The sequence below is a fragment of the Pollachius pollachius genome (assembly GCF_949987615.1).
Source record: "Pollachius pollachius genome assembly, chromosome: 8".
NCBI classification, from domain to species: domain Eukaryota; kingdom Metazoa; phylum Chordata; class Actinopteri; order Gadiformes; family Gadidae; genus Pollachius; species Pollachius pollachius.
The window spans coordinates 13,355,832-13,371,442 of NC_136941.1; the positions used below are offsets into that span (position 1 = coordinate 13,355,832).

The 15,611-nt window shown below is 40.9% G+C and overlaps 2 protein-coding genes across 2 annotated transcripts; both read left to right on the forward strand.

Annotated features, from left to right (window-relative positions):
* The first annotated feature begins 1,125 nt into the window (after positions 1 to 1,125).
* Positions 1,126 to 4,346, forward strand: rab5if (RAB5 interacting factor). Its single transcript, XM_079742046.1, has 4 exons — positions 1,126 to 1,410; positions 1,826 to 1,929; positions 2,086 to 2,215; positions 3,208 to 4,346. Exons 1-4 carry the CDS (start codon positions 1,303 to 1,305, stop codon positions 3,247 to 3,249), a joined length of 384 nt encoding a protein of 127 aa, XP_079598172.1. The 5' UTR covers positions 1,126 to 1,302; the 3' UTR covers positions 3,250 to 4,346.
* Positions 4,347 to 4,610: 264 nt separating this feature from the next.
* On the forward strand, positions 4,611 to 12,129 carry dhx35 (DEAH-box helicase 35). Its single transcript, XM_079742226.1, has 21 exons — positions 4,611 to 4,662; positions 5,158 to 5,285; positions 5,413 to 5,505; positions 5,855 to 5,932; positions 6,266 to 6,370; positions 6,459 to 6,520; positions 6,611 to 6,680; positions 6,818 to 6,877; positions 7,187 to 7,299; positions 7,402 to 7,498; positions 7,591 to 7,749; positions 7,946 to 8,156; positions 8,363 to 8,487; positions 8,677 to 8,731; positions 8,999 to 9,189; positions 9,266 to 9,343; positions 9,463 to 9,592; positions 9,714 to 9,795; positions 9,889 to 9,960; positions 10,642 to 10,753; positions 11,006 to 12,129. The coding sequence occupies exons 1-21, from the start codon at positions 4,623 to 4,625 to the stop codon at positions 11,042 to 11,044; spliced, it is 2,100 nt and encodes a 699-aa protein (XP_079598352.1). The 5' UTR covers positions 4,611 to 4,622; the 3' UTR covers positions 11,045 to 12,129.
* The last annotated feature ends 3,482 nt before the right edge of the window (positions 12,130 to 15,611 follow it).

Sequence of the window (15,611 nt, forward strand, 5' to 3'; positions counted from 1 at the left end):
GAAACAAATTATACAACAGTGATTCGTAAATAACGGTTAGATGGGGAGTTCGGAATTTAAATACATGTTTTAATTAACGGCTCTGACAAAGAACGCCCTCTGCTGGAGTTCCAGGCTCAATAACAAACGGTATCCAGCCAACTCAAATATCGCCAAAGAGGGCAAACAATGCACCTGCAATTGGATTGAGAGCCAGAAACAATTATGGCCTGAGTAAAAGCATTTTTTTCTGCTGTGGACCCTTTTCCTGTGTCAGATATAACCTGTGAGCCTCCTATCATTTATTTTGATGTGACTTTTATATTGAAAATACTCGTCAGTAAAGGTTTGTTTAATCAACTTAAAGCAAACTAACTGAAAAACCTGGGGTTTTCCAAGACCAGGCAGTCATGAAACCAGGTAAATATAATTGTAGAACGTTTGAAAGAGGAGCCCTAATTGAATCACTTGCACACACATGTGAATGTTACATACACATTTAGTTGCTGTAGTTATCACTTATCTATTGTCTAATAAATTAGACAATAGATAAGTGAGGGCCTGTTGTATTGTTTGAATAATTGAGGTGCAGTCCATTACAATAATTGTGCCTCAGGTTTCTTCTTCTTCTTCTTCTTGCCACTGAATGCAGAGGCGGTATTCTGCTGGACGTAAGTGATAGTAAATGTAGTACTCCCATTTGCAGCCCATTGAAGGTCGATACTATTAGTGGTGGTGGGACCCCATTTGATAATTTTGCGAAACTGGCCATGTATCTATGTTTTGTGAGGACATCTACAGGCTTTCTTGAGGCGTCAGCTATGTGCCAGTTGATGATGTCATACTGATGTCTCTTTCTAAAGTTTATACAAGTGACAGCAGCACCCTTTGAGACAGAAACTGCATCAAAACTCATGTTGACCTATGCCCAAATAAGATACGATTTATGAATGATAATAATAATGTATAACTAATGCATACCATCAATAAAAAAAAAAGTATGAGGGACATACAACCATCTTGTCTTTAGATGGCACTGTCGCAAATCAAGTTAGTTTTTGTTAACGTCGAAGCGACGTCGCAGTTTGTGATTGGTTGTCGTTTCTGGGGTCAAAATACTCTGCGCATGCCCAGAACGTCGTTTTTTCTGCCGGAACGCAATCTGTCATATCAGCATAGGGTTTTATTTCTCCTCACAGACTCAAAGAGATTTAAATAACTTCAAACTGAAGGAATATCAAATACAATTGTCCTGCCTAACGACCAACTGGATTGAACGTTCAGCCCAATATCTCTGTCACTCACCAGCGTAACAAACTCAGAATGAGGAACGGTTCCAAGCGGAAAGAAGAGATCCATCTCGTCAACGGAGGTGTGAAGCAGTCCACATGGGGCAAAGCCTTCAACAGTCATGCTGTCTGGGAGGAGAAGGTAAGCAGAGGGCCTCGGACGGCTAGTCTACAAGGACTATAGTCTGTAGTAGTGTAGTTTGCAAGTCTTAATTGCCATATAGTTTAATCTATTCGCTTGTCGTCATCGAAGGATTGGAAATGCTATTCCCCCTAGCGTTGACCTTAGCAGGATAACCGTGTACACAACTAACACTTGCTGGGTATTGCATACTCTATCCCCACACAAGCTTTTGACCCACAATTAAAACAATTACAAACCAAAATTGCAGTGCTTTTATCCATCGTTTTACCCACAAAGAGTTATTCCTAAGATTCTGTTCTTTTTGGGTCCTATTTATTGCATACATATTATGAATGTCATTCATTGATATCGCTGTAGTCAAGTGTGGTAATGAATATCTCAACGTTAATCATGCCAATCTTTTCTTAAACAGGATGAATTTTTAGATGTAATTTATTGGATCAGGCAAATCATTGCTATAATCCTTGGTGTGGTATGGGGTGTCGCGCCACTGAAGGGATTCTTGGGAATAGCCATGTAAGTATTGATTGTTAGCGTTATTTTTGTTTCAGCTGACCATTAAGTACTTTTTTTTTTTTACCATGTAATGGCATGGCAACAAATAGCCTTGTATGTTTTAAAGATTGTCAAATGACGGCATTTGGGTAATCCTTTTTGTTTTCTTGCTTTTAGATTCTGCATCATCAATGCTGGCGTCCTCTATGTGTACTTCAGTAGTTTCCAGCAGATTGACGAGGAGGAGTATGGGGGCACTTGGGAACTCACTAAAGAAGGCTTCATGACATCTTTTGCTTTATTTCTGGTAAAGATTCTCAACTCTTTATGCAAACAATTAGATGTTTTAAATAATCAAGTGAACATGCAGTATAAATCAGGTTTTAGCAATTGCTTACAATTTAAATGGTTTGAGGCTAGAATATACGATTTATTTATATGGTTATCTGCCAGTTTTCTGGCTTTAAGGTGTTAACTCTCCATCAAACTATTTGCATGTTACACTTCTACCCCCATTTCTCTCTCTAATGCTGGCATACACCACCATCTTCATAATTTTCAACTGACTGGAGATAATGCAGTTTAATGGGCTTCTGTTTAGGGCGACACTGTTCCATTTCTTAAAGATAATACTTCTTTCATTCATCCTTTGTTGATTTTTTTTTTACTCATTACATTTAATTGAAAATTGAAACCACTTTTAGTAATGCTATTTGGATTTGTGCTTTATTTTACTGAAAAACATAATAATGATAACAATAGCTATAGCAAATCACTTAGCCTTTTTTTTTTTTTTTTTACAAAAACTTAAGTTTTACAATGTCCCAATCTTATCATAAAGGCTTCCCATCACAATTAATTTAAGTCCATATCTTTATTCCATGACTATCGCCCAACAAGTGTAACATCCATGATATTGATAAGACTATCAATATCATGGATGTTATTGATAAGACTATCAGTATCATGGATGTTATACTTGTTGGGCGCTAAATCATTTCCTACACATGATAACTGCCCTACAATTAATTGGATAGCCTTATTATTTAAATTCTGTTAAAGGACATTTTTGGAAATATACTAAACTCAAGAGGAAATATGGCCAATCACATTCCATAGATTGTATGAGACAATGCAACGTATGCATTCTCACCATATCATTTAGCCTTTTGTGAAAGTATGCCAATTGTGGTTCTGAACCCCCTGGAGTGGAGCATTATGTAGCTCACACACTGACCAAGCACAGTACCCCGACCACCATACTTATCTTGATTGTATTTTATGTTCTTCTCTTCCCAGGTTGTGTGGATAATATTTTACACAGCACTTCATCATGAATGAGAGAAGACCACCGGGGAGAATTCATTCAAACAAACATTTCAATTGAAGGAAAAATGTCAAGACTCAGCATAGAAGTACATGGAGAAAGAGCGGTAACAGCAGGACCTCTTCCTTGAGCAGTGAGCGGCTCCTTCGGAGAACATCATTACTAAATACATTACAATAGGTCTTGACAGTCCCGGAGATACTTCACGTACCTCTGTATCTCTTCTAAAATATGTTTTACTTTCTCCAACCGACAGCGTTATGATCCATTAAGAAACACTATTTAACTTAAAAGCAGTGGGGAAAGTTACTGCAATTCCATGCTGGAACGTTGATGTGATGAAATGTTTTAATTCATGTTTTGAAATGATGTCATCATTGGTCATTGGTAAAACAATGTAAGCACCACATGTCAGTCTTTAAGAGTGTAATGCAACAGTAATTTTTTGTGATAACAAAACAAAATACATTCACGTTTTTGGCTTTCCTTTTCTTAATTTTCAAGATAATTCTGCTTTATTGGCCCCTATACCTAACATGTGATTTGTACAGAAATATCTAACTTTAAAATTGGCTGATCAAAATCAATCAGTCCAGACCTAACAGTTTGCTGCCACACTAGGAGACTGAGTAAGAAACTAAGAACAATATATGCATGTATTGAAGGGCATAAAGTCCATTGAATAAAGCTTAAACTGTTATATGCACTGCCATGATTTGCTACTAGTATGTATGGTGTCATTTGTCTTGGATGGATTGTAAGTAGTGGATATAATTAATTTAAGTTTTTCTTTTAGTTTTTACATGTGTAGCTTCCTGATCAGGTCTTACATAATGTTTTGAAACTCGTTTCAACCCTGATTTGTTTTTATCAATGTCCCATTTTGATTTAAGTCCATATTATGTCATGCTGTTTTTTTCTATGTATTAGTTATATCTCAACTGATGTAACAGACCACTCAGTATTTTATAGTGAATACATTTTAATGACAGCCATTGTAAGGTGACTAATGATAATAGTAGGTACAACATGGAAGGTTTTTGCGAGGATTGTATTTTCTGACTGGGCTCTTTTGAAATATCACAATAAAGTAGGCTTTGTGTAGCCTCCATTTTCCAGGAGATTGTCTGTGACTGATTGTTAATTCGTTTGACTTAACCATAGACCGTAGTAAGGCAATATTTTTGAAATATGTCCTAAGTATGGGTCGTTGAATAATATAAGCCTTTTGAAAAAGTAAAATGACGAAGCATGATTGTTATACTTTTCAGCTCACTCAGTAGATTGATGCGTAAACCTACCTAGTCTTTGGGTGACATTCAGAAATTCGAAATCCCGACATGTGACGTCACTGACCGATTGAGAAATATGTGACGTAGAAGCCAAAATGGCGACTCCCCTCTCCACGATGAAATTTTGGAAGCCGGGTAAGTAAGGCAAAACACGCATTTTGTGCATAAATACATTGTTTCTGTTTCTGTATCTAGCAGTTATTCATTTTCCGTGGCTTATTGGACTGTTGTCAGTCCTTATGACGCACCTTTCGGTGGTAGCTGCGTGATATGCAGACTGCAGCTAGTTCATCAATGGGTTCCGCTGCCTCGACAGAGTAGCAATGCAGGACTGCACTGTGTCATAAGAAGAGGTCTCAAAGTATGAAGGTTTACAATGAATTGGCAGTGGTGCTTTTTCTGTTGGCTGATTTTTTTGTGTACCATACCATTATGCTGATCGCAAATGGCATGCTGTACTTATAAACGACAAACACAACACGTATTTATTTAATAGTTAATGTGAAATGTGTCCATGTACGCAATCATAAGTGCTTACTGTTTCAGTTCCATGTGTTGTTGCAGTAGCTGTAATTGAAAAAAGAAAATGATGCTAAATCAACCATATATTATGCCATTCTGCTCCACCAGGATCAGAGGCACCAGGGATCACAGAGGAGCGGGAGCTCACGTCTGAGACCACCGGTTCCCCAGTCATATTCAACCCGCATACTGCTCTCTCCATAGAAAAGCAACGACAGAAACTCCCTGTCTTTAAGGTTGCCTACAACTATCCAGTAGTATTAAATGGATAAAATACCTAGTAGTTAACTCATTTGTGTGACTGTATGTTGTATCTTCTACACAATATATTCTATTCATATTTTCCCTACAATATGTTTCCAGCACAGAAACAACGTATTGTACTTGGTGGAGAGCTACCAGACAGTAATCATCGTCGGTGAGACAGGATGTGGAAAAACAACACAAATTCCTCAGGTTTGTACGGCTCTAGATTCAGTTGTGGTCCTTGAACCCAGAACCATTTGAATGCATCCGGATTCAACAAGATTCAGATGTTCCTACGTAGAATATGCACCAAACGAAAAAAGCCGCAGTGCTCTCCAATGCAGCAGTTGAATCGTGTCCTTCAACCGGCTTATTCCCCATTGTGTATCAACACAACCTTCAAAATATGCTTTGTGTTCTCTTTTGAGTTCAGAACAAATGAGCCCAAACTTTTCTGTTTCATGCCTGGTCTGCTGTACTCATTCATTGAGTCTATCTCTTTCCCGCGTCGCTCTTATTCTCTTTGTGTTCCCTGCCCTTTTGATGTTCCTCTCCTCAGTACCTCCTGGAGGCTGGCTGGGCAGCGGAGGGTAGAGTCATCGGAGTGACACAGCCCCGCCGCGTCGCAGCCATTTCTGTAAGGTTTTAACCTCGAAGATACATGAACGTCATATGTGCCTAACATTCACCCATTCATGCAAACATTCTCACACCGATGGAAGTGCCAGCCATGCAAGGAGACAGCCAGCTCGTCGGGAGTAGTTAGGGTTAGGTGCCTTGCTCAGGGACATCTTAAACACTCAGCTAGGAGGAGCTGCTGATCATTCGCTGGTTACAGCCAACCCACTCTACCTCCTGAGCTACTGCCGCCCTGTCAAACTCACCAATCACCTGCTAATGTTCATTGAGATGCAGGTTGAAAATAACGTAAACGGACTTGACTGAGATGTGTCTGTCCATCTTCTGGTAGGTGGCTAATCGTGTTGCAGAAGAGAGGGGGGCCCTCTTGGGACACGAGGTGGGATACACCATCCGATTTGATGACTGCTCTGATCCCCAAGCTACCAGAATCAAGGTATTACTCCTTCTGAATGTCATTCATCTTCCGACATATGTGATATGTTATATCAGAGTATTTGCTTATTCGTGCCTGTCTTCGTTAGTTTCTAACGGATGGCATGCTGGTGCGTGAGATGATGGCTGATCCTCTTCTGAAAAAATACAGGTAGCCTTATATATTATTATACAGGAGCATTGCACTGAAGGAGAAAAGCCATTTTTGACCTATACAGTCTACTGTGTTCATTTTTCCCAGCGTGTTGATGTTGGACGAGGCCCACGAGAGAACCCTGTACACAGACATCGCCATTGGATTACTGAAGAAGGTAACATTGATATATGGCCATTCATACTGTATTCTGCCTCACAAATAGATTATCGTTGTGTACAGTCAACAACACTCACTTCTCCCTGTTGTGTCATTTAATGTCCCTGAGTGCCGTTCCTCTCCTCCCTGGAATAGATTCAGAAGAAGCGGCGAGACCTGAGACTGATCGTCGCCTCTGCCACACTGGATGCCAAGGTGATTATGTTCCCTCCAAACTGCTGCACTGTTACGCCCTCCGGACGGAGCTCAAAGCAATGGCTTCACAAGAGATCAGTAGATATCTCCAGGCAAGATATTATCTGGCACGGTTTGCGTCAAATAAAGTGGATGTAGCACAACGTATTGTTCATCTGGACATAAACGTCATCCCCATTATTATCACTTGTATCGCAATGCCGCATACGTTTAGTGGAGTTTTGACAGAAAAATGAAAGGGGTGTTTATTTTTTTTTTTTCTTGCGTATGCTCAAATCTTTAATTGGCTTCATTTTTCCTCCTCTGAAGAAATTCCAAGAGTTCTTCAATCTGAACGAGACTGCAGATCCTAACAAGGACACGTGTGGTATACTCACAGTAGAAGGTCGCACGTTCCCTGTGGACATGTTCTACACCATCAGGTATTCAAGGAACTGCCAACCTGAATAACAGCCTTTTGTAGGTAACTGCAGGCAGTATTGTCGCTAAACCCCTTTGTCTGCTGTCCTTGTTTGGTTCTTCAGTCCTGTACCAGACTATGTGAAGGCCACGGTGGAAACTGTGATGAAGATCCATGAAACGGAAGATGATGGAGATGTTCTTGCTTTTCTCACTGGGCAGGTTAGTAGCCATGTTTTATCCCCTCTGGATAAGGTATTTGTTATCTTTCATAACCATTTAAATATTCTTCTGTGTGTTGTTTTTTGTTATAGGAAGAGGTTGAGAAGGTGGTATCTCTGCTCCAGGAACAGGCTCGCTCTCTGTCACGTTACGGCATGAAGAAATATCTGCGGGTAATGCCCATGTACGCTGGACTGCCATACGCTGAGCAGATGAACGTCTTTGAGAGGGCACCACCCACTGTCCGCAAGGTGAACGCTTCATTTGGTGTACTAGTTCCGTGGATTTTTTTTCCTTACATATTGTTCATCCAGATTTGCTATAGTTGTTTGCAAAATGATGTACGTTTGTTCACAGCTTGTTTGTTCTCACCACACAATTTGTGTGTAGCAGTGTAACCTCCAAACCAATCTGGTAAATCTGAACCTCGACTATTTGCGCCCTCAGGTGATTGTGGCCACCAACATAGCAGAGACCTCCATCACCATAAACGGCATTGTGTTTGTAATTGACTGTGCGTTCGTGAAGCTGAGAGCCTACAACCCTTCCACTGCCATCGAGTCCCTGGTGGTCAGTCCAATCTCCAAGGCCTCGGCCAGCCAGAGGGCTGGAAGGGCTGGCCGGAACCGCTCTGGGAAATGCTTCCGATTATACACGGGTATGCAGTGAATAAGCTTGCCTTACGCGTGTGCGTGTGTGTGTGTGTGTGTGTGTGTGTGTGTGTGTGTGTGTGTGTGTGTGTGTGTGTGTGTGTGTGTGTGTGTGTGTGTGTGTGTGTGTGTGTGTGTGTGTGTGCGCTCCATCTTGTCACATTGTGTCTACGTCTCGTCAAATTCTGTCCACCTCTATGTGCCTTTTTAACAGAGGAGGACTATGAGAAGCTGCCAGCCTCTACTGTGCCAGAGATGCAGCGCACTAATCTGGCCCCCGTCATACTGCAGCTCAAAGCCCTCGGTATCGACAACGTGCTGCGCTTCAGCTTCCTCTCTGTAAGGGAACCCGCTTTGCATCCCAAGCGAGGCTGGGATGTGCCTTGTGAAAGCTAATTTCATTGGGATTGCTTTCTTAGGAAAAATAATTAAGCATATTGAGACCCCATTATTATGATGACTTCCATGGTGAAACTAAACACATTAACATACTTTGTTTACTTGCTCTACTTTATTCTCCTCATGCAGCCTCCTCCAGCTCAGTCCATGATCCAAGCGCTTGAACTGCTCTACGCTCTCGGAGGTGAGAGACAAATAGGGCAGCAGAATGGTGCAGGGACTGTGGAGATAAGGTTTTAAGCCCTTCTGTTCAGGCATGAGGTTCCCATCCCACCCAGGGAATTCGCTTTTCCCTCTGTCCTTATCCTTTAATAGCAGCGTGCATGTTTTAGTGTGAACAAAAGCGTCACATTGTCACCTACCCCTCCGTCTACCTTAACATATTCAACCTTGAAACACCTTTCCATTATATGGCCTTTAACCTGGTGTGCATCTGTGATCTTGTGCTCAGGTCTGGACCAGTATGGACGTCTGACTGACCCTATGGGGGTACGGATGGCGGAGTTCCCACTGAGCCCCATGTTTGCCAAGATGCTTTTGGAGGCAGGGAATTACGGCTGCTCCAAAGAGATTGTAACCATCGCGGCCATGATGCAGATTCAAAATATTTTCGTGGTGCCATCCAATCAGAAGAAAGTGGCTGTAAGTGATTCTTTGCTTGCATAAATAATTGTTATATATTGCTACACACCCACCTGACACACATCTCATTTTTCAGGCACGTGAGCACCGCAAGTTTGCAGTGGCCGAAGGAGACCACCTCACCATGCTGAACGTGTACGAAGCTTTTATCAAGGTACGTACACTTAGCCTACTCCAACGAGCTCCTCTCCGTTGATGACAAAATAATGTTTTTTAAAGCTTACAAGTATTCCTACCTACCTACCTACCTACCTACCATGCTTCCTTCTGCAGCACCAGAAGAGCTCCCAATGGTGCCAGGAGCACTTCCTCAATTACAAGGGCCTCCTGCGCGCCATCACTGTGAGGGAGCAGCTCAGACGGCTCATGAACAAGTTCAAGGTACCGCGGACTTCCAGCGAAGGTATGTTGTGTGTGTCTTCATGTCTGTTTTGAATGTGTGAGAGAGAACTTGTGTGTGATTTGATCGGTGCATGGAGTGATGGGTGGTCTAACTCATGGTATTTTTTTGTTTTGTCGCACAGGCGACCCAGACGTGATCCTTAGGTGCATCGTTGCTGGGTTCTTTGCCAACGCAGCCCGGATTCACCATTCAGGTTCCTACAGGTGGGTCTTTCTTAGTCGTCTGTTAGTGTTCCAACTCTTATAATCATTTGACATGAATCTATATTTAACCTCAATGCTCTCCACTCTCTGCAGGACATTAAGGGATGACCGTGAGCTTCATATCCACCCAAGTTCTGTGTTGTACGGTGAAAAACCTCCCAAATGGTAAGAACACAGTACACCTTAAAGGCATTAGGCACAGCATGCAAACATCAGCCTCGTCATATCCATGGCTCTAACAGATAGGGTTGCTATTTTGGACCCATGGGCCTGTACACAGGTTGTCTAGTATGTCCAGAATGTAGACACCATTATTTGTGAATTGGATTCAGTGATTCGTTTGTTGGCCACTTCTTTTAGCTTTCAGATAGGCTATAATGGATGTCAAGCTGTCGATTGTTTTCGCAACCATTCTTTACGTGATCCTATTGATACCGGCGTCAATACACCCTGAAGTTCCTTTTTTGAAAAATATATGTTTTGTATCTTTTCAAACAATCAACAACCTGATCCTTTCACTTCCATCCTAGCCCAGCTAGATCAATACCGGATTAGGCCATCAAATTTAATTCTGAACTAATTTGTGAAATGTTGCTAAACCTTAGAATCATTCTACAATCTCTGGATATAATGGTGTCCACTCTCGAATCTCGACAATCTGTGATCCAAAATAGCATGCAAATCTCGAGCATGTGAGGAAAAATATCCTTCTCTAAGGATATTGAACCGAGACACTTCCACATACAGGGAATTAGTTTGAACCTGTTTACCCTTTTTAACTTAGTGGAATTGGTGGATTTGAGTCACTTAACTTTTATCTAATGTTCCTCACCATGTTGCTCTCAGGGTGGTCTATAATGAAGTGGTGCAGACGGCAAAGTACTACATGCGTGACGTGACTGCTGTGGAGTCCACCTGGTTGGTTGAGTTGGCCCCACACTTTTACAAGCAAGCCAAGGTAAGGAAAACACACAAATAGTCATGATATATGTTTGAATTAAATATTTTTGGAGCTTGTTCCTAAATATAGTGGAGCTTGTTCTTAAATAGATCCTATGGGACACATGCAGTTACAAAAACAAAGAAATGAAGTATGCCAACCCATTTTGCAGATATAATCCAGTCATTTAATGTTAGTATTTAATGGTGGACTCCCCACTGTGTCATGCATTGATTCTAACCACATACATTATTCTCTGTGTTCCTTTAGCATGGGTCACTAGCCAGTAAGAGATCCCGTGTTCTCTGAGACCTACCCAGATCAGCCATGAAGACCACAGTTATCCCCACAGTTAAAGCACCACTGTGCCCCCATCCATCTTCCTGTTTATATATACATGTAATGTAACTTCTTGTTCATCTGCACAGTCATGCCCCTCCACAAAGGAGGCCCTATTTGGCCATGCTAGATCGGACACTGGTGATTTGCTTACGTTTGTAAGCGGTTTTAGTTATTTTTGTTATTTTGTCTAGAAGCCAGCGGAGTGTCTGATTGTGATTTGGTCAGTTGTTGGATGTGGCAGGAGTTCAGGATGTGCCTTACTTGTGTCCTTTCAGATGTGGTCAGATAGTGGCGACCAAACATACCTGTAGATAGTAATAAGTGTTTTCAATGACAGCTCTGTAAGAGACTGACCTATTCCCTAGAGCTTGGCATCTTTGTTTCATAAAGCTGTATATTTTCCTGTTGCAGTGCAGCACAAAAATTAAGGACATCAGATTGTTTGGATTTTCTACTTTTGAGGGAGTTATTTTTTTATTATCTTGCCGCATAGACTGGGTGCCTCTTTCTGTTTGTTTTTCGTTTGCGATGCAGAGCAGATTTTCATTTTACAATTTTGGAAGCTTATCATCTTTAATTTGATTGTCCCTTAATAACACATTAATGTTTCTTGCTGTGGCTGGAAATGTTTTAAAATCCATGTGATGACCCCTGATTGAATGACAAATGTGAATGAGTTGTTTTCCTTCAGACTACTGTTTTCAAACTGTTGTCAGTGTACAACTGGCTATCTCAATCAAAGTAGCCTTGATACCACACTGTGCCAATTTTTTATCAACCATATTTCACTTTCTATTCTCAAATGGAATGTGAAGGTAAAACTTGAGCGTTTGAATTACAAAACTGTGAATTCAAAAACCAAAATTAAGTGCCATTTGTTCCTGTGCTTGCATCCACTTATACATTCATTGAACAGCATCAGAAAGAAAGTAGCATTTATGTTTTTGTCCCCTCTTGCTGTATTGTTTATTTTGACTTAAAATACATTTTTGCATTTCCATTCGTGTTGTCAGGATTGATGACAACGTTTTTGATTAAAACATTTCTTGCTATCCGTCCATGCATCCATCTTTTTGAAAACCGGTTCTCCACTTTTGATTACAGTGGCACTAGGGCGGGTACAGCCGCAGTCCAGGTGCGCGTTTCCCCCGGCAATTTCCTCTAGTTTAGCTCCTCCAGGGAGACCCCTAGGTGTTCCCAGGCAGGCTAGGAGATGGAATCCCTTGAGGGCATCCTTGGTCTACCAGGGGGGTCTATTCCCAGTTGGCAGTGGGTGCTATACCTCCAACAAGAGGTGCCCAGGAGGCATCAACCTCATCTTTAGTTATTCTATCCTTTTTCCTTTTTTTAAAGGATGCCTACCTCATGTTTTTTTCTCTTTTATCCTTCTGTATTTTATTTAAATATTTTCAGTTAAAATGTTGGGTTAAGGAATTGAAAGCAATCAGTTGAGCAAGGAAATAGTTCTTGTATTGTTACATTTGGTTCATAAAAGTGAAATTGTCAAGTAAACTCCACGTTATGAACTCATGCCTGCATGATTTTCTTAGATGACGTATTCTTGAAATAACTAGATCAAGTGAGACCGTTAACCATTTAAGGACAACACAATAATTTCAAGAAATATTTGATCTGATTAGATAAGTAGAAATCTGAGGAATTACTGCATGTGATATATAGTAATATATTGGAAATCAGTGTATAGATTAATCACAAATATAGCAGTTGTATACAATGATTCATTAACCTTTGTGCTGGTACCCAGAATCTGTATGCAGCCAAACTATAACATTTAAAACCATGTAGTTGTTTAACTTTGACAAAGCGCTCTGTTCACTATCATCTCTTGAATACATCATCAAATAAAGTCGTATGTCCATGCTCTGAGGTGTTCCCATGTCTTTGGTATGCCTGTGGATGCTGTGACTGTTGTTTGCATGCAGTGCCTTACTTATCCAGGGGGTGTCAATGTTGGACTTTGCAAGAAAGGGAAGGGGCGTTACCGACGAGGAGGACGTAAAGGTTTCAATAATCGAGTCTAAATCAGAATTATAATTTTGTATTCGACTCCACTGAGCCCCTTTCTATTAGGGATGTATTTCGCCGTTTACATAGGTTTAGACATGAAAATAATGTTGATGTAGTCGTCATATTTGTATAGTAGGCTATATCTCCAATGAGCTGGGGCCAGAACGGGCTCCGGATGACCAGGCATGCTGCTTGATTACCACCGTTTTATGTCAAATGTGGTTAAAGCATTATTCAGCTAAATTTACTTTTTAAATTAATTTGAATAAATTGAGCAACGTTTGCAATGAGTTTCTGAGGGGGTCATCCACTCAGCCGAAAATAAGCCATACCGAAAATACCTTCAGATATAGGTCCTAACACCACGTGGATGGGTAATGAATCCGGAAGTACGATTATCTACTCGTTATGATGTTCATTTTGTGGGGCCCAGCAGCAATATTTTAAATTGTAAATTGCAACTCTCAGGTATTTTCAGACTCAAACCAACAAAACAGAAACAACTTTCTCAACTATGGACACATGGCTGCTGTGTAAAACCAACACAAACTGTTTCACGTGATGTGAGCTGTATCGTTAGTTTAAACACCGCCTGTTGATTCAGGTGGTGCACAATGTGAATTTAAACCAACGTAGCCGATGGGAATTTATGTTCCTTTTGGAACGAATAAATAAGTAGTAAAATCGAAATATGCTACTGGATTCAATCGAATGTCCAGTGGAAAATGTGTGAATCTGTTAATGCAGTTCACAGTCCTATACCATAACCATATAGTTGTGCTATTGCCTCAGTAATGCATTATAAAGATCGTCCTAAAGATGCTTTTAGGAATTGGAAAGCAGGTACAGCAAGGCCTACATTCTTAATTTAGCACACATTCCAACTCTTTGTAATGTGATTTCCCTTATTTAGAAATGTACATTGCAAATAAATAATCCAATAAATCATGCAGATGTACTACGCACCAAAGCTTAATGCTTTCAGTGCTCGCCATTGATATTGTATTATTGCTGCTATTACAGGTTCCATTGGAAGCATAGCAGGTTGAAACCCAGCTGTCGACGATCCAGAACACGAGAGGAGATTTGACCTGAGTGAGTCCAAATAGCACTGTCGCCTATATGGAAGTATATGACAATATAGATGAAATATCTGCATGTGTTTTTGTGTTCCACTCAGTTGGCCATTATGGCTGTGCAACGATGGCTATGATACCAGGCATGACAGCCGGATGTATCAGTGATTAATAGTCGGCATGTGGTTTGAACGAGGCAGCAATTTGAACAGGTTGTGTGTATGGGGTTGACTGTTTCCCTTGGTGTTTCAGTGCTTCAAAAAAATCATTGACATGTTCCATCTAATTTAAGGAATGTTTAACTGTTTCTGGTGGTTTAATGGGAAATGAAGTCATGTGTGAATTGTAATTACCCCTGTTCAAAGTTTATACGTGTTTTGAAAGAAAACAAACAGGTTAATTTTTCTCTCCTTGGTGACTATTCAAGCGTGACGTGTTCTGGCTGACAGTTTTAAATGGTCTAGGCTGGTTCTTTAAAACACTGGTATAGCACTGTGAGCCCACGTGTAATGTTGGATAAGACCTAGGGAAGGTCAAAATGTTCCGTTGGGACGTTTTGTTCCAAAAAATATCAAATATCTGGCCACCTTCTTTGACCACATATTAACCAAATGTATTAGCGCAAGACTGTTGCAAGTTCTAAATAAGTAACTTAACACGCAGGCAAATAGCACAGAATTTTTCAAGTAGACCTGACTATATTCTACATTTTGGTTATGGCACGTTCATTACTAATGTGGATAATGACGATCAAGAAGGTACAGTCAGCCCAAATTGTTTAATGAGATTACCAAATTTGATTCCTAAAGAGCAACATTTTTGACCAGGCAAGAAAAAAAGGTAAAAAACCTGAATGCAATTGTATTTGATATCCACGATGCCAAACAACCTCATTAATCTAAATCAATATCATATATCTGAACAGCAGCTCTAAAAATCAAAAAGCCTCATTGCATTCATGACACGAATGGATGTGAATTAATATCATTCCATGAAAACAGGATACAGCTTGGCTGAAAATATCCCCCCCCCCCCAAACAAAGAAAATTCAAGCAGGGGAGTGATTTTTACATTTGCTAGGTAGGATGCAATCAGTAGCCTGGAATTGCAGAGGCCTCCCCTGGTGACAAATTGAAAGTGTCTCAGCCTAGTTTATAGCCCTGATCAGGTCAAACGAAAAATATTGGAGGTCCGGGTGAGGAGACAGGCCCGCCTGGTGCAGATAAATGGACTGATCATTTCTTATTGAGAAACAATTCCTAAAAGGTAGTTTACTGTGTGACTGGGAAGGCACCGGGCGGCGAACAGAACCCGCGCCCACTGCTCCCCTCCCTGACCCTTCCTCCACCGCCGGAATTAAATGGATAGAGAGAACGCGCGTTTCTGATGGCACTCCTCCGCCGTAGAGACACTCCATTTGTTATGAAGTA